General features: G+C 42.1%; 3 protein-coding genes across 6 annotated transcripts in view; 1 reads left to right on the plus strand and 2 right to left on the minus strand.

Annotated features, from left to right (window-relative positions):
- Positions 1-2,324: 2,324 nt before the first annotated feature.
- LOC135717405 (fumarate hydratase, mitochondrial-like) lies at positions 2,325-14,939 on the minus strand. Of its 2 annotated transcripts, none has more exons than XM_065239482.1 (4): positions 14,733-14,939; positions 3,849-3,986; positions 2,772-3,777; positions 2,325-2,709 (listed from the first exon to the last, which is right to left on the minus strand). In XM_065239482.1, the coding sequence occupies exons 1-4, from the start codon at positions 14,835-14,837 to the stop codon at positions 2,447-2,449; spliced, it is 1,512 nt and encodes a 503-aa protein (XP_065095554.1). In that variant the 5' UTR covers positions 14,838-14,939; the 3' UTR covers positions 2,325-2,446. The 2 variants fall into 2 exon arrangements, with proteins under 2 accessions (XP_065095554.1, XP_065095555.1); XM_065239483.1 differs by lacking the exon at positions 14,733-14,939 and adding an exon at positions 4,190-4,291.
- A 376-nt stretch (positions 14,940-15,315) lies between these two features.
- WDR79 (WD repeat domain 79) lies at positions 15,316-17,502 on the plus strand. The gene is made up of 2 exons (XM_065239481.1): positions 15,316-16,728; positions 16,794-17,502. The coding sequence occupies exons 1-2, from the start codon at positions 15,397-15,399 to the stop codon at positions 16,992-16,994; spliced, it is 1,533 nt and encodes a 510-aa protein (XP_065095553.1). The 5' UTR covers positions 15,316-15,396; the 3' UTR covers positions 16,995-17,502.
- The window catches only part of Vrp1 (Verprolin 1), a 30,353-nt gene continuing 23,572 nt past the window's right edge, over positions 17,323-24,103 (minus strand). For 2 of the 3 annotated variants that reach the window (XM_065239466.1, XM_065239467.1), the window contains exons 5-9: positions 20,881-21,210; positions 20,605-20,723; positions 20,170-20,537; positions 19,560-20,033; positions 17,323-17,872 (exon numbers count right to left, since the gene is read on the minus strand). In XM_065239466.1, the coding sequence (XP_065095538.1) occupies positions 19,632-20,033; positions 20,170-20,537; positions 20,605-20,723; positions 20,881-21,210 (1,219 nt within the window). In that variant the 3' untranslated portion in view covers positions 17,323-17,872; positions 19,560-19,631. The remainder of the gene's footprint in view (positions 17,873-19,559; positions 20,034-20,169; positions 20,538-20,604; positions 20,724-20,880; positions 21,211-24,103) is intronic. The other variant, XM_065239468.1, reaches the window with a different exon arrangement.

Consider the following 24,103-nt stretch of genomic DNA (forward strand, 5'->3'; position numbering starts at 1 on the left):
AATGTCACAAAATGCTGCGCAATATCTTTTAGTCGTTCACGCGAGCCCTTACGACATGACTATAGGATAGGACTCAGTAGTTTGCTCTTCGTTTCTTCAGTTAAGGATTTGGGTGTTATCATCGACTCTAAAGTCAGATTCAATGAGCACATCTCCATGATAACTGCTAAAGCATTCGCCACATTAGGTTTCTTGAAACGAAACACAATCGCATTCCAGGACATCTACGCGCTGAAATCACTATACTGTGCTCTCGTCCGCAGTCTTCTAGAGTATGCTGTTGTTGTGTGGGCACCCTTTCACGCTATTCAAGCTAACAGAATCGAAGCCATTCAGCGAAACTTCGTAAGATACGCTTTACGTGTTCTGCCCTGGAACGATTCGGTAAATTTGCCGCCTTACGAAGAACGGTGCAGGCTGATTGACCTGGACATGTTGGCAGCAAGGAGGAAACTACTTCAGCGACTCTTCGTGTTTGGATTACTTAACGGTGACGTGGATTGCAACTCTCTTGTGAGCCAAATCTACATCAATGCTCCTCAAAGAGTTCTACGTAGTTACACGCTTCTGTGGCAACCTACCCATCGGACCAACTATGGATTCAACGAACCGTGGACTTTGTGCTGTCGTGTGTTTAATGAAACGTTTGATGTATATGATTTTAACATTAGTAAGTCTACTTACAGACATAGAATTCGACACCTAGCCTAGAAAATATCTGTACAACATGGTGTTGAAGATTTAATTAAATAAATAAAAATAGATTCTGGCAAAGTTGCCAGTCTTTTTGATTTGTTGTCTTCGGTGAAAGCAAGCAAGGACAACTTTTTTTAGGAAGGTACAAATCGGTTTGATCATCTCTCTTTACCAAACTCCCCCGTTGGAGAGGGATGATGAGGGGTTTCCCCGAAACCACTGGCAAAAAGAGATGATCACTGACTCGCTCATGTACCAACGATGTGTTTGAAACAGTTCTATCGATTGTACCGCACTCAAGTTGTTATCTGAAGGAAGGCATCCAGTCGTAGGTTTGGAAGTTGCAGCTATTGTTACCTCTACCACGGTATGTATTTTTCGTATGTTGATTCGCTAACGTGAGATTTTCCGACCATCTAAGATTTAGATTTAGATGTGTCGCACCCCCAAGGAAATCCTTAGAGTAAAAGTAATTCTGAACACTTTTTGGAATGATCCTAAGTCCTAGACGAATTTGCAAAGATATTCAGAGCTGAGTCCCTAAGAAATAATTTAGTAGATTCAAACATTGAAAAATTGTCAAGGTTCGTGATCCAGAATTAACAAAAATTCTTAAAATTCCGAGATTTCGTTTGAGATCCTAATCTTAGAACACTCATTTAGATTACAGAGCTAGAAATTTCAGAAAAGTGTAATAGTTAGGTGTGGGATACATTCCTATTACTGCGATACGTTAGAAGTGTCAGGAGCCTATTGTTATGTATGGAGACCTCCATACACAACAATAGGCTCCTAACGCTTCTAACGTACCGCAATAAAAGAACTGCTGACATATCCCAGACATGGAGAAATTTTCTAAAAATTTGTAACTGAAAGTATCCCAGGATTTCAAATTTTTTAAAATATTAAACAGACCAGACTTTGGAACATTGCTATTTTTTTAGACCTTAGTCTTATTTTTACTATGCTGTACCTACTGAGAAGATGTAAAAAACGTCGGGCTTGAAGAAATTTTCAGATTTTAAGAGAACTATTCAAGATATCGCACTTGAAATGTTTTTAACAGAATTCGATTAATATTGGTACAATACAATATCTTAAGGATCCAATCAAATTCCCGATTACTTCCCAGTTGTTTTCGATTTCCGGTTATTTTCCGCTTCTCATTACTTTCCAAAGTAGTTTCAAACTTTTCAGAAGTGATTCACTGCCATTTTCAGCATCCTAGTTGTCCCATTTGTTAAAACAGCAAGCTGAGAAAAACGCTGTTGCAGATTTGTTTCTACATGGGCTCTTATAGATGGGACAACATAGTTTTGGTATTTCTCGCGACATTTTCTAAACAATGTAGGAAATTTTTCGTGTACATTGTAAAGTGATGGTACTTGACAATCAATTCCGACGTATAATTCATTTTCGCCAAAAATGCTAATGGGATTGGTATGCCGCACAGCGCAGTTCAGTACTTACCGAAGTGAATTCAAACTGTATTATAATAGATCGAATCAGTGCTTTTTGAAGTTATTCCAAACTTTTCTGAAGAGATTCCATACTTTTGATGGGTAGTGTACGTTATTTAGGGTGGTCCAATGGATTTCACAATATATCATAATTCAATACCAGTTGTATACGATTCATGTTTGATTTTCCATTTACAGTACGATACAGAAATGATCATTTTTTGCATTTGAAATAAACGAAATAAAATAAAGAAAGGCAAAACTGAAACTGGTACGTTACCTGATCGGTCTTACTTAGGTCCCAGCATGTTTTCCGGGCGCACCCATTCGTTGAATTGTTGCTCGTTGAGGTAGCCCAACTTGAGGGCAGCCTGCTTGAGCGTGGTTCCCTCCTTGTGAGCCGTTTTGGCAATCTTGGCCGCCTTATCGTAACCAATGTGTGGGTTCAGGGCCGTCACCAACATCAGAGATTCGTTCATGATCTTGTCGATGTTCGCCCGGTTGGCTTCAATGCCGACCACGCAGTTCTTGCTGAAGGTGCGCGTACTATCGGCTGTTGGAAATAGAAAAGTTTACAGAACAAATTGAATGAAAGTAAAAAACTCAACAACTTACCCAACAGTCGGATCGATCTGAGTACATTTGACACCACCAACGGTTTAAAAACGTTCAGCTCAAAGTGTCCGTTGGATCCACCGACGGTGACGGCCACGTTGTTTCCCATAACCTGAGCGCAAACCATCGTCATGGCTTCGCACTGCGTTGGATTGACCTTTCCGGGCATAATTGAGCTACCGGGTTCGTTTTCTGGCAGGCTTAACTCACCCAAACCGCAACGTGGACCCGATCCCAGAAATCGAATATCGTTGGCGATCTTCATACAGCTGACGGCAATCGTGTTCAGACAGCCGGAAACCTCTACCATCGCATCACGAGCGGCCAGCGCTTCGAACTTGTTCGGGGCAGTGACGAATGGCAGTCCGGTCAGTTCGGCAATCTTGGCAGCGCATTTTTCGGCAAAACCAATGCGCGTGTTAAGGCCAGTTCCGACAGCAGTGCCACCGAGAGCCAACATATAGACACGGGGCAGGACAGAATCGATTCGCTGCAGAGCAAATTCCATCTGCTGGACGTATCCACTGAATTCCTGTCCCAGCGTTAGTGGAACGGCGTCCTGAGTGTGAGTACGACCAATCTTAATAATGTCTTTGAATTCATTCGACTTGGCCTTCAAAGCATCGTGCAACGTTTGGATGGCTGGCTTCAGATTTCCGGTAAGCTCACGAGCCACCGAAACGTGAATGGCAGTCGGGAAGGTATCGTTTGAGGATTGCGATTTGTTTACGTGATCGTTCGGATGGACTGGGGTCTTGGAACCGAGAGTTCCACCGAGGAGTTCGATGGCACGGTTACTGATCACTTCGTTGACGTTCATGTTACTCTGGGTGCCGGAACCGGTCTGCCAGATGACCAGGGGAAAGTGATCATCGTACAGCTTGCCCGAGATAACATCGTCGGCGGCCTGGGAGATGGCACTGGCGATCTTCGGGTCCAGACCGTACTCCTGGTTAACGAGGGCGGCCGCCTTTTTCAGAATGCCCATGGCTGTGATGACCGGTTGCTGATTAGAGAGGGTGGGAAATATTTTAGTTGAAATGAGCATGTTCTATCGCTTAGAGATTAGGTACTTACTGGCATTCGCTCGGTGGGTCCACCGATGGGAAAGTTCATCGTGGAACGAACGGTCTGTGCACCATAGTACTTGTCGTTCGGTACCTTCAGCTCGCCGAAGGTGTCCGACTCGGTACGGAAACCAACATCTTTGTTAGCCTGTCAGAGTAATGGAGAAAGCCAGAGGGAAAGACAATTTAGTGAAGCACTGACATGGAAACAAGCGCAACTGGTGGCTGAATGGTGATGCCACCTACACGTCACGTGTTATGCAACGGCAGCAATTCTTGGTTTGGTGTTAATTTCGACATGTTTGAACAATTTAAAAGCCGAGTAAATGCATCTATGCACACAATAATTACCGTATCCATTGGCTAGTATAATAAAGCGATAACGAACGGAATCAACTTTGCTTTGGGAAGAATATGAATAATCAAAGCAACAGACGATGATTAAGTGTAAATCAAGTCTACGGTGGCCTATCAACAAAAACGAAAGCAAAAGAAACGAATAATAAACCGGTTCGTCCGTCGATGATGCAGCGTATTGTGAGTGAACTTCTCGAGGCAACAACAGACAAGCAACTGAAATATTATGTACGGAGGCAACGAGAGAGCAAGACTTGTTGATGTTGTTGGAGATTACCTACTACCGAGTTTGTGCTATACACTGAAGTGTCCATACCGACACGACCGGAAAAAGCTACACAGGGGTACTGTCGATAAACTGCGAAGTGGCTTTACGTCCCCACTGGAACTGTCCGCCGGCTCTCAACTTAGAGTTTTTTGAGCACTTCCACAGTTGTTAATTAAGAGTTTTCTAAGCTTGTAACATTTTTACATTAGTACACATTGCGTGGCAATCTCCATAAGAGACCGTGATGTCGGATTATCGAGTCGTTGGATTAACGAGAGCCGGATTAGCGGGGGGATACTGTAAATCACGCAGCATTGCGCGCACAGCGTTAAAATGGGCAAAGAAGTTACTGCTCTCCGCAATTTGTGGATTGAAATTGATAAGCTAAATTATCTGTGTAGCTTATCAATTTAACGGTATATGAGCAGGACAAATGGAAAAAAAATGTGTAGATTGTAGAAAATATATACTTAGTATCGCATCTCATATTACATAACTTCATAATATTTTGTTACAATAAATAGCACTTCATTTGTTCAAGATTTAGAAAATTTACTTAGGCAGGGATTTGAAAAACCAATTAGCGTCCAGACTATCGTAAAACTTTAAATTTTCTTGCAAGCTTCAAAATCTCTTCTTGAAATTAAGGCAGAGTCCCTGAAATCGATTTTTTTTTTATTCTATACAATCGATGGGAACATATGAAATGCACTCAAACGCAGCATTATCAAACAATGCCTACGATACATAATTCGTCTCTGGTGGTCTCACAATTGGATCTCGAATGATGAACTCAATCGTCGATGTCCTCAGAAGTCAATATAAACAAAAATACGAGAAAATAAGTGGAGGTAAGTTATTGATTTGAGAGATTAGGCTCAGCAATTGCAAAATTTGTTAGCTTTCAAAATCCTGAGAACGATACTAAGACAAATCTCCATGTCCCAAAATACATTTTTTTTCTTTATTTAAGAGATTTTTAGCCCAAGGCTAGTTCATCTCTACCCAGAAAACATGACATTTTTTAAAAGAAATTTGTTTTAATCACGTAACAGAAGAAAACATTTTAGATGCTGGAAATTAGTTTTTTTTTATATATATTGAGAAATTGTGAATTGTGAAAAAATCAAGATTTGGAAAAAAAATCTAAATATTTCTGAAATCGTGGAACATATAACTTTTTGCTAGATTTCAAACTTCGAGAAATTTATGACCTTATTTCTTTCATTTAATTATCGTAAATAATAGTTATTCAATAATAGATGGTTCAGCCATATATTGACCTAAAGAGAACTTAATCGTACTTTGCCGCGAAGCGCAGTGGATTATAAGATGCTCGATGACCCTGGAGGGATCGTTTTTGCTTACTAAGCAAAAAAAATCATGGGTTTAATCCAAAGCTCTCCGTCATGACTCTTAAAATGCATAATCACTAAACAAAATGAATATTTTCTTTCGAGTCGGGTATCGAAACAATATATTTTTTCCTTTGATTTGTTTTTTCCGTCGATCTTGTTTTCCGTGCTGAGCACCAATGCTACCGACGTGCCAGGAAGGCAGCTCCCACACCTGGACCCTACCTATCGACCCATCAACTCATGAACCGGGGACCAACGGCTTTACTTCCCATCCGAAGGAAGGCGTGATCAGAGATGTTATGCCTCAGAACATCCCGGCGGCGCCGACTGGGATTGAACCCAGGCCTGCTGGGGTGAGAGGTAATCACGCTTACCACTACACCACCGGCGCCGTTGAAACAATATATAATTTTGGTTGCATCGCCAACTTGAGGCAAATCCTAACCGAATACCCTACCCGAACCTCCAACTCCGTAAAACATCAACATTTACTTCCCTACCCCTAGTTATGGTAAAGATGGGCGTGGCCCGAGATGGGAAATGACAGGTGGGCAGGAACTCACGGTCTCCCAGTGTTGGTGAGTTTTTTGCCGAAAAGTTCACTATTTCGCCATACAGAAATTCAAAACAAAGAAAATTATCTGCGGATTTGGACAGTTTTTGACCATACGACGCGAAGGTGTATACTGGTCACAAATGCCGTGCCAAACTGATTTCCTACGCAATTAATCAATCTTTGATGTGAATTTCGCTAATAAACACGAGGAGCATTTCTTATAGCAAACTTGCCATAACAAAATGGGCATGGTTCATTTTAGTAAACAAACTAACACTTCTCGATGAACATTTCAAATGGTCCTATCTGCTTTGATCGATTCTCTTCATCGACTTTCTCTTTCGTTAATAACTCAGCTGCAAAACCTTTCCCTGTTGTATTTGACGTTTTGGGCGCTAGATAAGAACCTCCTTTATCAAACTATGTGGTAGAATTAGCGCGAAATCTGTTTGCATAGCAGTGGTTATGAAAAGAGAAAGTCGATGAAGAGAATCGATCAAAGCAGATAGGACCATTTCTTCGGACTGTGTCACCTCTCTTACTCGCCTAGGCCTAGGGCGCAACTATCGGTAATTGAGAGATTCACAGCTGACAAGAGAGTGAGAGCGAGCTTTTGCGCTCTCTTTCTCCATTACTCTCTTCGTCTGCAATCAGATATCCAAGTGCACAGCGAGAAAGGCACCCATACATCACAAATGTTCTTCTAATTTAAACTCACACATTCGAACCGGCCTGCTAGTATGATAACGTCCAAAGCGTATCAGACTGCTGTTTCCGTGTTGCTCCCGTTTGACGCGTGATTGCTGAAAGTTTCAATTACAACTAGTGGTGCAAACGCATGTATCGTGGAAAATTTGTGGTATGTTTCAAGAGGTGATAGAAGGTCTGCTTGGCTTACATCAGGCATTTGACCATTCACAAACTTACCACCCGCCACCCAAAAAAAAGCTCGCTTTTAGGTGCACTATTTAACGAGTTTTGTCATGGTAGTGATATCGACATGCTTAGAAATCAATGCATTAGGGATTAGGCAGACCATCCGAACTGAATTTAATCCTTTTGAAAGCAAACCAAGGTCGAAGATTTAATTGAGTCACACAATAAAATAGTGTATTCATGGTCACTTGTGGTTTGGAGTAAAGAAGTACATCTATAATGTGACCATAACATCTATAATTTACACCTGTGTCGTGCACAGGTTACATGTGGACGCGGCGCGGCTTTTGCTTTCCAAGGAAGAAATTTCCGGGCAATGTTTGAACTAGCTTCTGAAGGAAGATAAAACTTCCAGAGAAAGAATAAACTAGCTCGTCAAGAGGAAGTTTGAAGAAAGTTCTAAGCGAAGTCGGAAAAACTTCCGGGAAACTTCCAAAACAAATATTGAGAGACTTCTGGTGACAATTTAAAGAAGCTTTCGGAACGAAAAAAATCGGATGACACATCCAGAGGAAGCCAGACAAGATTCGGAAATCTGAAACATATTCCAGTAGTAGTAATTTCCAGGGAAAGCCAGAAAAAGCTCAGAAAAACCTTCCAATAGAAGCCGAATACAAAACCTACGGATAATGGCTTATGGAGAAAGTTCCAGAGGAAGACGGACGGAATTTCTGGGAGATATATTTGGTAGAAGTTTAGTTGAATTTCCTGGAGAAAACGGAAGAAACTTCCTAAGGTAGATTGGAAGAAACTTCTGGAGAAAGTCTGAAGTCAGAGCATAATTTGTCCAGAATAGATGAGACACGAACCAATTAATAACTTTTGCTTGCGGGTTCATGACTTAGCTAAATGTTTCCCGCGAACACGGAGCCATATCTGGTCAGTAGTGTGCTTTGGTCAGAAATTTTATTGTTTTTGCTATGGACATTCATGTCGGTTTGTTGATGCTCAGAGGGCTTACGGATAAGTCGAAAGAAACTTAAAGGAAAAGTTGGGGAAATATTTCGGAAGAAACAGATTTCTTGGGGACGCATTCCCTGGTTTCCTTACATGTTCTAATGATCCTGAGTAATCTTCCTGATTTTTATAAATCATTCCTGAAGACCCAACAATGTCCGTGAAGTTTCATGAACATTCTTCAAAATATTCTTGAAATTAATGGAACATCAGTATTGATCTTCTAGATTTTTTTTTTTTAATTTTTAAAAGTTCTCGCAACTTCCCTTAATATGATCTCACATTTTACTAATCTTCATGTTACTTCTCTTACGTTTCCAAAATTTTCGGTGCTTTTCTCAAGTTTTCGGGAATTCCCCGAGTTTCTCAGAACACCTTTAAAATTTCAGCAATTTCCTTCAAATTAATAAATCTGATGGTAAGCGTGATTACCTTTCACCCCAGCAGGCCTGGGTTCAATCCCAGTCGGCACCGCCGTGATGTTCTGAGGTATAACCATTGGCGTAGCTAGACAATTTACCGTGAGGGGGCCTAGATAATTCTGGAGGGGGCCTGGCCGCCCTGGCACTCCCATTAGCTACGCCAATGGGCATAACATCTCTGATCACGCCTTCCTTCGGGAAGTTGGTCCCGTTTTCATGAGTTGATGGGTCGATAGGTAGGGTCCAGGTGTGGGAGATGCCTCCCTGGCGTCGGTAGCTCTGATGTTTTAAGAGCTTCCCTAAGTTCTCTGAATTCCCTCGAAAAAATGGAACAGCCCTGAACAGCATCAAATTTCCCTAAAGTGCTTTGCACTTGTGAAGTTTCCAAAACATTTCTGATGTTTCCTTAGATTCATTTGAGTTCTCTGGACTCCTGAAATTCTCGGGTTCTCGAATTTCAACATAATTCAATGAAACTTTAATTCATCGGAACTTACCCTGAGAGATCTTTAAACTTACCTAAAATTCTGAACTATTCTGAAGATTCAGAACTTCTTAAAAGTTCCTGCAGTTTTCCTGAAGCAAAAATGGAACCACAATAAAACACTTTAAGCAATCTCAAAGTTCCGGGGAAGTTAAAAAAAACTGGCGGAAGAAGATGGAAAAACCCTTTCCGTAGGAATCGGTAAATAACTTACGGGGTAAGATGGAACAAAATTCCAACGGTAGATCGAATAAACTTCTTGTCTAGAACTCGATTAACTACCGTCTCTTTAAATTTTAAATTATTTGTCATTGTAAAAAAAAAATACAACAGTTTAGAAGATAGAAGTATGCTATCCTCGCGGGTCGACGTGTCTATTTTCCCGGTCGCATTTCGCTCGTTACTGTCACTCTGCTTATTTTTAATAGTGGAGCTTGTTGAAATAGTTTTTGCTTAACTGCAGAAGGATATGCAAAAGCTTCTCAAGCAGTGTACCATTGATATGCAAGTAGCTTCGGTAGCCACAACTTGAATGCTTTGTCCGATTGAAAGTTGTTGGGTTTCATGCTTGAATCGAAAGTACCTGATGATGTCCAACTCCGACGACAAACGGTTTCTGGGCAAATGCTTCCTCGCAATACCGGTGATGAGATCCGACTTGAGGTTGGTTTTTGGTGACATGATTTTCTTTTTTGGTTCTGCTTGCTACGGCAATAAAATGGAAACTAATAAATTGTGTGATCCCTCTCCGCTCATATATCCTCCTATTAAATTCTAGAAACTTCGAAACAAATGTTATCAAGTGATTTGAAACAAATTAGGTGATTTGTATTTATCGATTTCAATGATAGTTTGATTTGCTGGTGGACATACTGCAAGTATTGTAATTTTTAACTTTTCTTTCCACAGTAAATCACGAATAACTTTTTAACGGTTAAAAATGAGGTTAAAGTGTCTTGGGCAAAGTTTTTGCTTATAAAATTTCCCATATTTCTGTTGCAATTGATTGATAATAGCGCTATGTTTGATACCCACTTTTGATGATTGAATGCAGTAATGTACAACAAAAAACATCATTTTAGAGAATTTGAAAAATTGTAACTAACAAATTGGACACAGAATATGCCGTAGCATTTTTTTCTCTTATAGTTTTGACCCTTGGGAATCTGTAAAAAATATAAAAGGGTGAGATTTCACTAAAATTTAAAGAACTAAAAATATTTATTGGATAATAGCAATGAAAAATGGACTTTTTTCAAAAATTTCGTCGGGGCGACCTCTAAACAACATTTCCCAGAGTTGCCGCGATACAAAAGTTTGTTTGTAACACCCTTAGCTATCATTTGGAGGGTGACCCCCCAGATTTTCAGACATAGTGCCCTTTTGGGACACCCTAATATACATCGTCGGGAGTGTATATTAATCTTCACGACTATCGACCGTCATTGGAGTAATCCTCAGAACTGGCCAAGTGGCCCCCCAAAGTGCATATCCTTTCAAGAGTGTTTATCACACATGGCTGCAGTAAATTGGATCATTCAGGTGAGATGCTTCCTTTTTGTGTCGACTCAATGAAGAACACAAAATTCCCTGATGGGTCCCTGATTTTCCAGTAATTTTCAATCAAATTCCAGTTGCAGTGTCTACATGGTTTTGTTAACACGATCTCATCAGCTACTACTTTCATCAGATATGTATTACCCAACATACAGTTCTAGCTGCAGACCAACCTATACAGGCACAAATTAGATGCATAATTTTTCGGTTGTATCAGCTAGTCTGCATCCAAAATTGTTACATGGGTAGTGCTTTCTGGACATTTGTTCATGAGATACCACATGAAGAGTGATCCAGTACAATTTCAAATTGAATAAAGCGTTCGATACATTTTATAGAGTGCAATAAAAAGACAGAAATCGCGGTTGTCAAAAACGGAACGGCACCACATTTTTCTAAATTCAAAAATTGTAATTGCGGTAAGCGCCATAATTAATAACGAAGGAAACTGCAACCATCTCGATATCAATCGACAAACAAGTCTTGCTTAATCGCTTAAAATTTTCAACAAGTTTGCTCGATTTATTCCATGATATGAGAAGAGATCCTTGGCATGACGATTTTCTCACCCTTAGAAGCAAAGATGAAAATATGCACCAAAATTCACTATGACTCGCAAACTTTTACCTTGTTGAACTTCGCGAAATATCGTGAACTTTTTCAACCCAGCTTAGATGTTCTTTTCTGACTGTTTCTGAACTCAATACTAGGGGCAAAAATTCACCAGTTCTCCTACATCTTACATATGAAACACTTGTCTTTAATCCCTTGAGCAAAATTTGAGACCCAGCTCCGCGAGAAAATTATTCCGGTTAATACGCTTAACCAAACACTAATTTGCGGCCAGATTCCTATGGTGGGAAATCGTAAAAACAGCGCTTTCACCATTCACCTAGCCATTCACTGAGAAGCTTATTTTTTAAGCTAATCAGATTTACAATGAAGACCTAGAATACTCAATCAATCCAACCTATGCTGTCGAGGCAATGCTTGTCTACGTTTCTTTGAATCATATTTTAATCATAAAAGTGCTACTTCAAGCATCAAAGACAAAAATCCACCCAAGCAAGACCATTATCCTAAATATTAATTTAATTTATTCTCTGAGCTAATCAAGCTGTTTAGAACACAATAAGGAACAGGAACTACAAGTGTTCAGAAAAAAATCATCCTCTTATCTTAACTCTTCACCATTCTTGAATTTACTCAAAAGCGCTCCAATGCGCCCAAAGGATCTAAGTCAGACGCAATTAGGTGTAACATCTACAAGAGACCAAGACATACAAATTTGGAGGTTAAATTTTGCAACAACTAACAATGTTTAGTGTCTACGGAAATGGATTTTTATCAACCCTCAGGATCTCCGTTCAACTCAGGAATGTGAAAAATCATCAAAATACCCTTTTATTTGAGTAATTCTGGCTCAACTTGCAAAACTGTAACATCAAGCATTGAGCAACCACAAATTCACAACTCTATTTAAAATTTGAAATGAACAACCATCTTCAAACTACACCGAGTAATCAAGTTGTTTGAAACTAGCAAAGTTTGTCAAACTTCTGAGATTAAGAAATATTTTCCTGAATTTGAATGAAATTCCCTGATTTTCCAGGTCCAAAAATGAATTCCCTGATTTTTCAGGTAGTCGAAACCCTGCGCTTTTGCTTATTGAGTAGAAGATCGTAAGTTTACAAACAAACTCCTCCAAAACAAAACAATTCAAGCTGAACGTTGCATTAGGTTCTAAGTAACATTGACGGATTCTCTTCTTCGACTTTCTCTTTGTATCCCCATTCCCAGCTATTTTCAGCAAACAGATCGATAAAAAACGCGTTTATCTAACATGTAATATGAAAAACATAACAAGAAACGGTTATCTGCTCAAGTTATTAACGAAAGAGAAAGTCGACGAAGAGAATCGATCCATGTTACTTAGGACAGCTAAAGCGAATCCTGACCCAACTATCCAACTCCGTAGCATCTATGGGGGCGTCGGTGAGTCGCTGGCCTCCCGTTAAGTAGATGTTACATCAACAATATCCTTCCTTTCCCCGCAACGGAGAAGATGGGCGTGGCCGACGATGGTAATTTTCATGCTTTTCCTGTTCTGAACTTTGATTGGAAATCCGTTCACTCCCAAATAGTTTCCTTAAGGAATCAGAAAGTTCAGGCAGTTGCCAGTATACAATCTAAAAATTACTCCGATACAAATGCAACGCAAATAAATTACAACAGTTTATGTGTGTGAAATTTGTTTCGTATTTCTAGGTAGAGCTGGAATTAGGGCATACAGCTTTTGTAAACAATGACTTCTTTCGATGATTTCTAGAAAGTTAAGGCTCGCCAACGCAAATCAACTACACCATCGGGTAGGGGACGACTTCCCCTACCCGACGGTTATGATGGTTTACGTGGGCATGCCTTGAGTTCCTAGAAATCATCTTTAAAAGTCATTGTTTACTAAGGCTGTTACGCTCTAATTCCAGCTCTATCTAGATTTATACTTTATTTCATTTTGGCACGAAATTTGTGCGTAAGTCTAGAGGGAGTTCGGAGGACTAAATGGACTTGTTCTGGGTGATAAGGTTGGTCTGGGGAATTTCAGGAACAAGTCTGAAGGCTTTGAGAATGATGAAGTGCTCTTTGTTTAGGCTGTTTTAGGATTATTTCGGTAGGACATATCTGGGTGTCTTAGGTGAGGGTTCGTATGACTTCAAGTGCGTTTGGACAGAAAGGCTGAATAACTGCTGCAGACATTATTATGTTCGTCCATTACTATTTTACCGGGGAAATGCTCTAATATTAGACTTAAAATATATGCTTGTTTCAGAAGCTTGGAAATTTCTCCAATTTTTTTCAATGAGATTCTGAGATTCAAATATGTCACAGACTCTTGAAGATCTTGTTTCAAAAATTTATTCCTAGATCTCAAATTACTTTCAAGTACAAGACTTCAAACCTTAATCCAATCTTGCACCGTCCAAATTTATTTTGTAGCTTATAACTCTTAAATCCATGACTATGAAGATCATACGAGGAGTCGAATATCACTGAATCAACAGAATTCTGTGACTCTTTGAACTTGGAGCTTACTTCCTTAATGAATCTTATTGGTAATTTGGGTCTCATAGCCATTGGCGTAGATAATTGTTGAGCCCCTCCCCCCCCCCCCCAGATTTTTTCGATGATTATAATACCAACGAGGCACCCAGATTAGCTCATATCTCGTATTAGTATATATAATTTGAAGGTGTACAGCGGACTTCGGTACTTTACGGACTTACTTTGGGTCCTTTAATTTAAAAAAAAACATTTATCTCGATTTTTCAACGAGCTTCAAAAGCTTGAATTAAGAGCGAGGGCTGTGCTCAGATGGTGATTTTCGCCTATAAGTATAATCGAAATTTTGTAAAATATCAAGCACCTGAGCATCAAAATTGATTATGCATTTCTAATGCAGATTACGAATCTGTATATAAACCCCAATGCCCCTAAAGAAACCAACAAGACGTCTTACCCCGATCTTATGGGAGGATGGATATAAACAGAGTGACATAATAAAGCCCAAGCGCGACGCTCACATAACCTAAATACAATGTTTCGCCGACAATGAATTCTATAAATTAATACATTTTAACTTGAACTTCAATAATTTCCATGCATTGAAAATCTTAGTACTAACCAACTTCATTTTCTTCTTCTCTGGAGATCCATTTCGCCGGGTTTCAAGGGCGACATGACTCTTATCAGTATCACACATTTTTGCACAACCTTATTCTACAGGGAAAAGGACACAATAAAAAGCGAAGTAAGGGCTATTGGGCAACTCCCTCAAGCGGTGCAAAGTCGAAACTCATAGTAAAACAATGAAAAAGGCAATTATTGCAAAGTTATAAACAATAGATGTTGGATTATCCAAAGATTCCGCGGGGGTTATGTAATTTTCTTCCGATTCTTTTATCTAAGCTAATGAAAAAAAAACAAAAAGAGGTAGCTTACCTTGGCAGTGGTGGCCAGGGCTCGCGATTCGAGCAGAGTAATCTGCTTCAGTTGCTGCTGTCCGCGCAGCACAACGCGCGATAGTTGGCAAATTCGGCTGGCCATATTTCCGCACAAGATCACAGCTTCACCGGGAATTTTCTTTCAGAATCACACAACAGAACACTTTCACCTGTCCGTCGTCCACTGAAGCAGCAGAGCACACAAGAAAATTTTAATCACACACCGACCAGACCAGCGAACGGGAGGAAAATCACAACACAAACCACCAAAACAAGCGATGACGATGATGGAAATTTGACGTTTCTCGCTGTCAGCTCGCGAGCATCATCGGCATCAAGCGCCGAGTCGAAGGATTGTTTACAGCTGACTGTAACGCAACTAACGCAGCAGCACCACCCACCGAAAACGAGAAATGGAATCAAGGAAAAGTTCAATGAAAAACAGTTTCAATCCCGTTTAATTTGTTTCAATAATTGACGAAATTGTTCAGTAGCTTTGAGACATAAAAAATACTCCACGGAGTTATAAGTAGACTGAACAATTTGAACAGTGAATCCGAGCATGATCACTTTGGTGGATTGTAATTCCGCTGCCTAAATTCAGGGGTAGATTCAACCTTATTGCGAAAGAGGTTAGTAAACAATCCGGTACCATCAAGAGCATGTCGTCGGATTCCAGTGTAACTAAGCGTCCTTCCGAAGACGAAAGCCGCGATGACACGGTGGCGCCAGCAGGTCCGGAAGTGACCAAGATGGACGAAGTGAGTACCGCTCAAAGCCAGGAATCGATGGTAATGATTGGAGAACAACAGCTGGATCAGGATGTGATCGAGGACAACTTGTTGAATGAAGACCCGGTCGATCTTGGTGTGCAGTCCCAATCTCCGGCAATGATGGATGAGGACGTGCTTTTGGAGGAAGAGAAAGAAGATGAATCGATGGCAGTAACCAAGATGGTTGATGAGCAAAGCACCGAAGCAATCGAAGATATGTTTATGGAAAATGTCGAGACTGCTCAAATCGATGATCAATCCGAAACACAATCCGCTGGATACGAGCAGGACTACTTCCAGTCGTTTGCTGCACACGAAGTGGGTCGCTGTTCGTGGGATAAAGCAGCGAAGCAAAACTACGTCCGCGGATGCCTCTGGTCGCCGGACGGTTCCTGCGTACTGACGGCGGTCAACAACGATGGAATGCACGTTTTTGAGCTTCCATCGGACTTGTACGGAGTGCAGGAGGTATCCCCACAGCGACCGGTAAATCTTCTGGATTCTGCAGTGCATGTACGCGAAACAACCCTGGTCTACGACTACAAGTGGTACCCAGGAATGCACAGTTCCATGCCGGAAACGAGCGTTTGGATTGCCTCCAGACAACACGAACCCATCCAGATGTGGGATGCCTACACGGGTAAACTGAGATGCTCCTACAAAGGCTACAATGCGGTGGACGAAGTGGAAGCCGCACTTAGCCTTACATGGTCCCTCGACGGAGGATTCATCTACGGTGGATACAAGAAAAGCATCAAGACGTTCGACGTGAAAGCTCCTGGCAGGGAAATTTCTTCGTTCCCTACAAAGGTGACTGCTTCGTGTATGACGATCTGCTCTCCGCTTCCGAATCTGCTGATATTTGGATCCTGGAGCCGGTCTATTACTGCTTTAGCCACCAACTCGAATCAGACCATTCCAGTGGGGAATAATTCGCTAGATTGCAGCCATAACGCCGGAGTCACTTGGCTGAGATTTATTCCCAGGACCAACCTATTCGCTTCCGGGGGCAGAAAGGACAGCAAGCTGATGCTGTGGGACATTAGGAATCTAGAGAAACCGTACCATGTGCTTGAGCGGACCTGTGATACTAATCAACGAGTTTACTTCGACGCTTCCCCATACGGTGAATGGCTCGGAACAGGAACCACCGACGGTATCGTCCGGGTTTGGAATCTGAGAGATATCGATGCCGTCAGCAAATCGTACCGGAAGTATGACGTAAGTAACTCTCTTCTGATTAACCCATCCATGATGATAAGCACTTGATTATTTCTCGAAAACAGTTCCCTTTGCATCGAGACTGCTGCAACGGAGTTTCGTTCCACCCGTCCAGACCGATTGTGGCCACAACGAGCGGCCAGTTCCATCCTAATGTGAGCGACGATTCGTTCGATGAACAACAACAACAGACAGACAAACCCCAACAAGAAGCGGAAAACTCCCTTACCCTCTGGTGGATCGGCAAGGCCATTTCGGAAGAATGAAACCTGGTTCCCCAGTACTGGAGGACCGGGCAAGACGCATGGGAGTTTTTTCTCTCTTTTTAACTATATGTTTTTGACCACGGTTTTCTTAATGTTTCGCCTTCCTAATAGATTAAAATCATCTCCAGTTAATATTAAGAAGGATTAAATATTTATATTATGTACAAAATAACAATAAAATTAATAAAGAATAGTGATCTTTAATTGTAACAATTTACTGATTTCCATTTTTTTTTTATGTTTTCACCCGAATCGCAATACCCGATCGGGATCAAAAATTGGTTACTTGCAGTTACTGTAGTAAATTGCTTAACTTCGTTCTCCTGTCCTCGGTCTCGCTTTCTATCGCATGCATCTTTTTTTTTTTTTGTTAATTGCATTATTAATATAATTATTATTCTTACTATCGCTTGAGTCGTTCTTATTATGTTATGTAACGAGGATACAGTAACTCTATTTTAATACGAATGTGTATTTTGTGTTTCTCTGGTTGTGTTTTTTTTTGCATTTTGCTTTCCTACCAAGAAAGAGTTCGGAGCCATCATAAGTAGTAAGTTTCACTTGAGAACGAACGAGTCCTACTGAAGTATATACATTTTTGCTGTTCCATTTTATAGTGCTTATATACTGCCATTTCGAATGTGTATGCGTGTGCCTGTGAACGGGAGTTTCTGTGTCTATTATGTGGTTCGTTTTATTTTTTTTTACCATAAACTTTGATATGACTTTGTAGCTTTCTGTTAATATTCTGTTTTACTTCTCACATCTCAATACAATAAGGTCCAACAACAACTGACTAATACCTTGTTTGCGTGTGTGTGCACATATTTCGACGCTGGATTGGTGTGTGTTTGTTCGCACAAGTTGTAGGGATTGTACTGAAAATTGAGAAATAAAATAACAGATAAATTATCATAGGCATTGTTGTTGGATTAAAACCATTCCAAAGAAACATGTTGTTTCTGAAATTCCATTAGATTTTAATGTTCCACCGTAAATCAAGCATCGCATTTCATATAAAGGGGCGGCTGAGAACATCCCATGTCACTAGTGTTGAATTTCAGAATGGGACTGATATGCGATTAGATTGCTTAAGATAATTAATAAATTCAGAATATACTGTGCTACCGAACAAATAACAAGCACGTTTACTGTGTGCATGAATTGGAATCCGAATATACCAAGGTACCACAGGGACAAACTGATTTGATGTTGTTTTCACATAGTTCATCATCAGAGTCCGTAGTTTTATCACATAATATGAAATAGATGTTAATTGATAGCGGAAAAGCGTTGTTATGGCAAAATTGGCGAAAATCCAAATGGGACTGAGATGCGGTGATAAGCAGTGCAGAACTCCTGGTACATTAACAACTGCTCAGGATCTCTCAAAATTGGACTTCACTCTGGTACTCGCCGCTACTCCTACGCTCTAACTCCGGGAGCTAAACTGCCGATCTTCGCATGTCGGTCCCCTAGCCGCTTTTGTCAACACTGAATTTTTCAATGCAAATGGTAGGTAATCACCCATGTTTTCATAATTCTGGATCAACTCAACAACTCCGGAGAACTTTGAGATTTGGACGTAATTGCTTTTGTAAACAAACACGTCTATCGCCGATTAATCGTAAATTGAAACTTATTATTGCGAACAAACCATACTAAATGATAAAGGAATCATTTATCTACCTGTTTGTGCCGTTAATTTTTTAGATTGAGCTTTAATTTGCGAGAAATTGGCGATTGACGTGTTTGTTTACAAAAGCAATTACGCCCTAATCTCAAAGTTCTCCGGAACTATGTTCTGAAAGATTTGCTAAGATAGCCAAATTAGTTGTCCCGTCACATAAGAACCAATGGTACTAATCAAACTTAATGCGATTTTCTCGGCTTGCTGTTTTCGCTATGGGACGGAGGTGCAAAGAGCGGCATTTGCTCATAAAACCATAACTGATATGGACAGTCCTTCTCATAGCGAAAATCAGAGCAAGCCGAGAAAATCGCATTTTAATAGCGAATTCGTTTATCATTCAGTTCCAACCTGGATCGGATATCAAGATTGGATCCGCTTGTTTTCTGACAAACGTCAGTTTGCTCGTTTGATTTTAAAACCTAGCTCAAGTTGAGGTTCACACTGACAAAAAGTTCGGTTTCGCACTGGGTTGGAACTGGTGTTAACCCCGATAATAAACGAATTCGCTATAAGTTTGCTTCGTACCATTGCTTCTTATGTGATGGGACAACCGATTTGACTGTCTTTCCAAACTTTTCAGAACAAAGTTGGTGAGTTCATCCCGTATTATGAAGATATGGGTATTTAGAATTAGTTACCATTTGCATTGAAATACTCAATTTTGACAAAAACGACTATGGGACCGACATCTGACTTATAAAGCTGCTAGTGCAACATGAATTCCGGGAAGTTTCATTAACTCCCAGAATTGAGAGGTAACTGAATGTCTTGCTGTTTGTAATTACCCAGTTTACACAGCACTTCCGTTGAAATTAACAACTTCTGCAACAAACATTCTCCAAGTGGGTCAAACATAATTAAAAATCACTCACCTTTGCACTGACCCCTTTCTTGCACACGGGATCCACTCCCGCAGGAATCACATTCCCGTCGTATCGCGCTGATTACTGATGTGGCTGTTGTTGTTGTTGTTGTTGCGGTCGCATCTTACTCGGAAAGGTTTTGGCCACACTGAGAAAGGGTATTGGTGCGGGAAATTCGGTCACCTTGTGGAAGTAGAACGAGTAGTTGGACTCGAGGTCAATCTCCTTCAGTGGGGGAGGCATCTTCCGTCGCTCCGAGGTCCCAGCTATGGTTTCCTTTCGTAGCAAATTTGAGCTGTGATGACTACTGTTGAGGGTACTGCTGGGGCTGTTGGCGCTGGCGGAGAGCAACTGTTGCTGCTGCTGTAGCTGCTGTTGTTGCTGTAACTGCTGTTGCTGCAGTCGAATGGAAGAAATTCGCTGTGGAGGCTGCGGTGGTGCTTCACCGGTGCTGATACTGCTGCTGGTGCTGGTGTTAAGTTGCTGTTGATTGCGAAAAATTAGCAAAACGTTCGTCATATGCATGGTTTAATTATAGTATCTTATCATGAATGTGTCGAGCAATGATAAGATAGCACAGGGAGAGCTTACTGATTTTAGTGCAATTATATGAACCTACCGGTGGTGGTGGAGCCGGACAAGTCCGATGGGGTGGAAGGGGAGGGGCCGCCGTCGCCTTAATACTGCCACTGCTGAGGGTTTTCGTACTGCCAATGCTAAGCTGGCTGTTCGATACGATGGAATTGGAAGATGTGGTGTTGGTGAGCGTTGCGACATTATTCGCCGAACCGCTGTTGACTAGCTTCGACTTGAGCTCGTCCGCGACGGCACTGGCCACGTTGTTGGCCGAACCGAAGTTCGGTTCCGGCGCCTCTGGTGCCAAACTCATGGGTAAATGCGACAGGTTGGTGTTGGAAACACTGCGAATAGGAGGCGGGGGTGGGGGTTTCATTGCCGGTGGTTTCGGAGGTGGCGCTGCGGGTCGTCCTGAATAAAACCGAGAAATTACGTCCTTTATTATTATAGATTAATAGCAAAATTGAATCTTCCATACCGATAGGATTGTTTTGCCTAGATAACGACTCCGACGATTGAAAGCTCGATGGGGGACCTCGCAACGTTCCGAAATGATTCGCTCCAAAGTTTGGACCACTCGGTGCCACTGGCGGTGACCTGTTCAATCAACCGAAAAACAATCTTAGCATTGATGTCCTTATGTAGCTTCCCTGAACGACATTGACCCAATAGTGCGCACAAACAACCAGCAATCTAATAACCACATACAACAAACCACCAACGAATAGAGTGCACCCAGGGGAAAGGAACCTACCTTGGACTTCTCATACTGTGGTGTCGGGAGACCCGATTGGGACCACCACCGCCGCCGCCATTGTTACTACCGCCGCTCGTGTTGAGCTGCATCCCCGGAGGCTTCGGGGCCAGATTTGGTTTACCATAGTTCGGCACCGGCTTGGGGCTCGGTTGCGTCTGAGGCACTGCTGGCGGTTGCGGACTACCAGAAGAACTGCTATTGCTGCCGCCGCCACCACCAAACAGGGTCGATTTGTTCGGTAGCACGCTGAGGCTTCCGACGGGACTAGTGACTACTGATGAGGTGGGCCCATTCGAGGGTGACGGACTTGGCGTCGAGGGTGCCTGGCTACTTACCCGCGCCCGATGTCAGTACAGTCAAACGGAAGCATTACACATTTCGTGATGATGGTGGGTGGTGATTGATGTATGAACAACCCGAAGAGGAAGTACATAAACAGAGAGAGAAGGGGGGAGAAGAAAATGGGTTTTGTATGATGAGAATTCTAGCTGATATTCAACAGGAAATGGGCGTCTGTGTGTGTGTGTGTAGTAATGAATGATATCGAAAATAGAGGCTAATATGCAACTACGATATTTTCAAAAGAATCACACGGAATATAAACAAATTAATATCTAAAAGACTTAACGAATAACTACTACGCTGAAGGAGAGGAGGTGATTTCAGTCCTGACCCTAGCTGACACAAAAAGAGGACAGGAAACTGCGTAGAACTGCATTCAAGAAACTCTCTAAAAGTGCAGCAAACTTCGAACAAACACTAAACTGTTTACGTAGTTAATGAACAGCCCCTTAGCCAGGCTCAATGCACACGAGAGCAAAGAAAATGAAAGTTCTAATTCAATGCTATGTAATAAGAGAACGCATAGGCGCACAATAGAAATTGTTTATCTTTACTATCTGCAGTACGCTCTCGTTTGCTCCATAGAATTTACCCAACGACCTTAATCAAAGCAATAAAACTCAGCATAGGGAAACTATACGCTTGCACCAGGCAACGGTGCAGCATCCCAAACAGCTCGGCGTGGTAAGTGAACCTCCGCGTGACAGCTTGTTTAAACTCCTTTGCCATTCACGCTGAACATTAGGTGAAGAGCAACTTTCGTAGCAATTCGAGGAAGATACAATTTAATAGACGTGCAGGGGATTTTGAAAAAGTTCTAGGGATATCCTAAAAGTTCAGCAAACTTCTAGGATCATCAGGGATCTTCGATGCAGGTTCTGAACTTTGGAGCAGGTTGTCAGAGATCTTACATAAAAAAATCAATGAACTTCGATTAATATCAGGGAACTTCCTTGATGTTCAGGAATATTCGTAGACATTTTGAGGGTTTTATGGAAAATCGGTCATGTTTGTGGATGCTCAGAGTTCTTCGTAGAGTTAGGAGATCTTGAAAAGAAAAATTTAAACTATGAAGAAGTTCAGGGATCGAATTATAGGATATTCAGGAAATATTCAAATGATCTCCTGATGAAATGATCTAAACGCTCAGGTAGGCCAGGAGGAGGAATTCAGACCGACGATTGGAAAGTTCAGCGCCCACCAGCTGACGAACGGGAACGGCCTACGACTCATCGATTTCGCCACCTCCAAGAACATGGCCATACGTAGCACCTTCTTCCAACACCACCTCCCCTATCGTTACACCTGGAGATCACCACAGCAGACGGAATCACAAATCGACCACGTTCTGATTGATGGACGGCACTTCTCCGACATTATCGACGTCAGGACCTATCGTGGCGCTAACATCGACTCTGACCACTACCTGGTGATGGTCAAACTGCGCCCAAAACTTTCCGTCATCAACAATGTACGGTACCGACGCCCGCCACGGTACAACCTAGAGCGACTGAAGCAACCGGATGTCGCCTTAGCATACGCGCAGAATCTCGAGGCAGCGTTGCCAGAGGAGGGCGAGCTCGATGGACTGCTGGAGTACAGTAAAAGCAGCCATCACCGACGCAGCCGAGAGCACCATCGGGTACGTAGAAAGAAGTCGACGGAATGAATGGTTCGACGAGGAGTGCAGAGCGATTTTGGAGGAGAAGAACGCAGCGCGGGCGGTAATGCTGCAGTATGAAACCCGACAGAACGTGGAACGGTATAAACAGAAGCGGAAACAGCAGACCTGCATCTTTCGGGAGAAAAAACGCCGCCTGGAAGAAGCGGAGTGCGAGGAAATGGAACTGCTGTGCCGTTCCCAAGAAACACGGAAGTTCTACCAGAAGCTCAACGCATCCCGCAACGGCTTCGTGCCGCGAGCCGAAATGTGCAAGGATAAGGACGGGAGCCTCTTGACGGACGGACATGAGGTGATTGAAAGGTGGAAACAGCACTTCGATGCGCACCTGAATGGCGAGGAGAACGTAGGCACGGGAGACCAGCGCAATGGAGGAAACGACTACGTCAGTGCAGCAGAGGACAGAACTGATCCAACTCCCACGCTGAGGGAAGTTAAGGACTCCATTCAGCAGCTCAAAAACAACAAAGCAGCTGGTAAGGATGGTGTCGCAGCCGAACTCATCAAGATGGGCCCAGAAAAGTTGGCCACCTGCCTGCACCGAATGATAGTCAGGATCTGGGAAACAGAACAGCTACCGGAGGAATGGAAGGAGGGGGTTATCTGCCCCATTCACAAGAAAGGCGACCATTTGGAATGTGAGAACTTCAGAGCGATCACCATTTTGAATGCCGCCTACAAAGTGCTATCCCAGATCATCTTCCGTCGTCTATCACCTAAAATGACCGAGTTCGTGGGAAGTTATCAAGCCGGCTTCATTGACGGCCGATCGACAACGGACCAAATCTTCACCGTACGGCAAATCCTCCAGAAATGCCGTGAATACCAGGTCCCAACGCATCATTTGTTCATCGACTTTAAGGCGGCATACGACAGTATCGACCGCACAGAGCTATGGAAAATCATGGATGAGAACGGCTTTCCTGGGAAGCTGATCAGACTGATCAAAGCAACGATGGACGGTGTGCAAAACTGCGTAAGGGTTTCGGGTGAACTATCCAGTTCATTCGAATCTTACCGGGGACTGCGACAAGGTAACGGACTCTCATGCCTACTCTTCAACATTGCTCTAGAAGGTGTAATGCGACGAGCCGGGCTCAACAGCCGGGGTACGATTTTCACGAAATCCGGTCAATTTGTATGCTTTGCGGACGACATGGACATTATCGCAAGAACATTTGGAACGGTGGCAGAACT

The sequence above is a fragment of the Ochlerotatus camptorhynchus genome, unplaced genomic scaffold, assembly GCF_037179485.1.
Source record: "Ochlerotatus camptorhynchus isolate MF236.1 unplaced genomic scaffold, CSIRO-AGI_Acam_v1.1 ptg000055l, whole genome shotgun sequence".
NCBI classification, from domain to species: domain Eukaryota; kingdom Metazoa; phylum Arthropoda; class Insecta; order Diptera; family Culicidae; genus Ochlerotatus; species Ochlerotatus camptorhynchus.

Excerpts from the sequence above, each read along its gene's own strand:
- WDR79 (XM_065239481.1), top strand. The coding sequence starts at position 15,397 with ATGTCGTCGGATTCCAGTGTAACTAAGCGTCCTTCCGAAGACGAAAGC. Across the intron at positions 16,729-16,793 it reads AATCGTACCGGAAGTATGAC|TTCCCTTTGCATCGAGACTG; the intron begins GTAAGTAACTCT and ends TCTCGAAAACAG.
- LOC135717405 (XM_065239482.1), bottom strand. The coding sequence starts at position 14,837 with ATGGCCAGCCGAATTTGCCAACTATCGCGCGTTGTGCTGCGCGGACAG. Across the intron at positions 3,778-3,848 it reads GACCCACCGAGCGAATGCCA|CAACCGGTCATCACAGCCAT; the intron begins GTAAGTACCTAA and ends CTCTCTAATCAG. Across the intron at positions 2,710-2,771 it reads CAGATCGATCCGACTGTTGG|CCGATAGTACGCGCACCTTC; the intron begins GTAAGTTGTTGA and ends TATTTCCAACAG.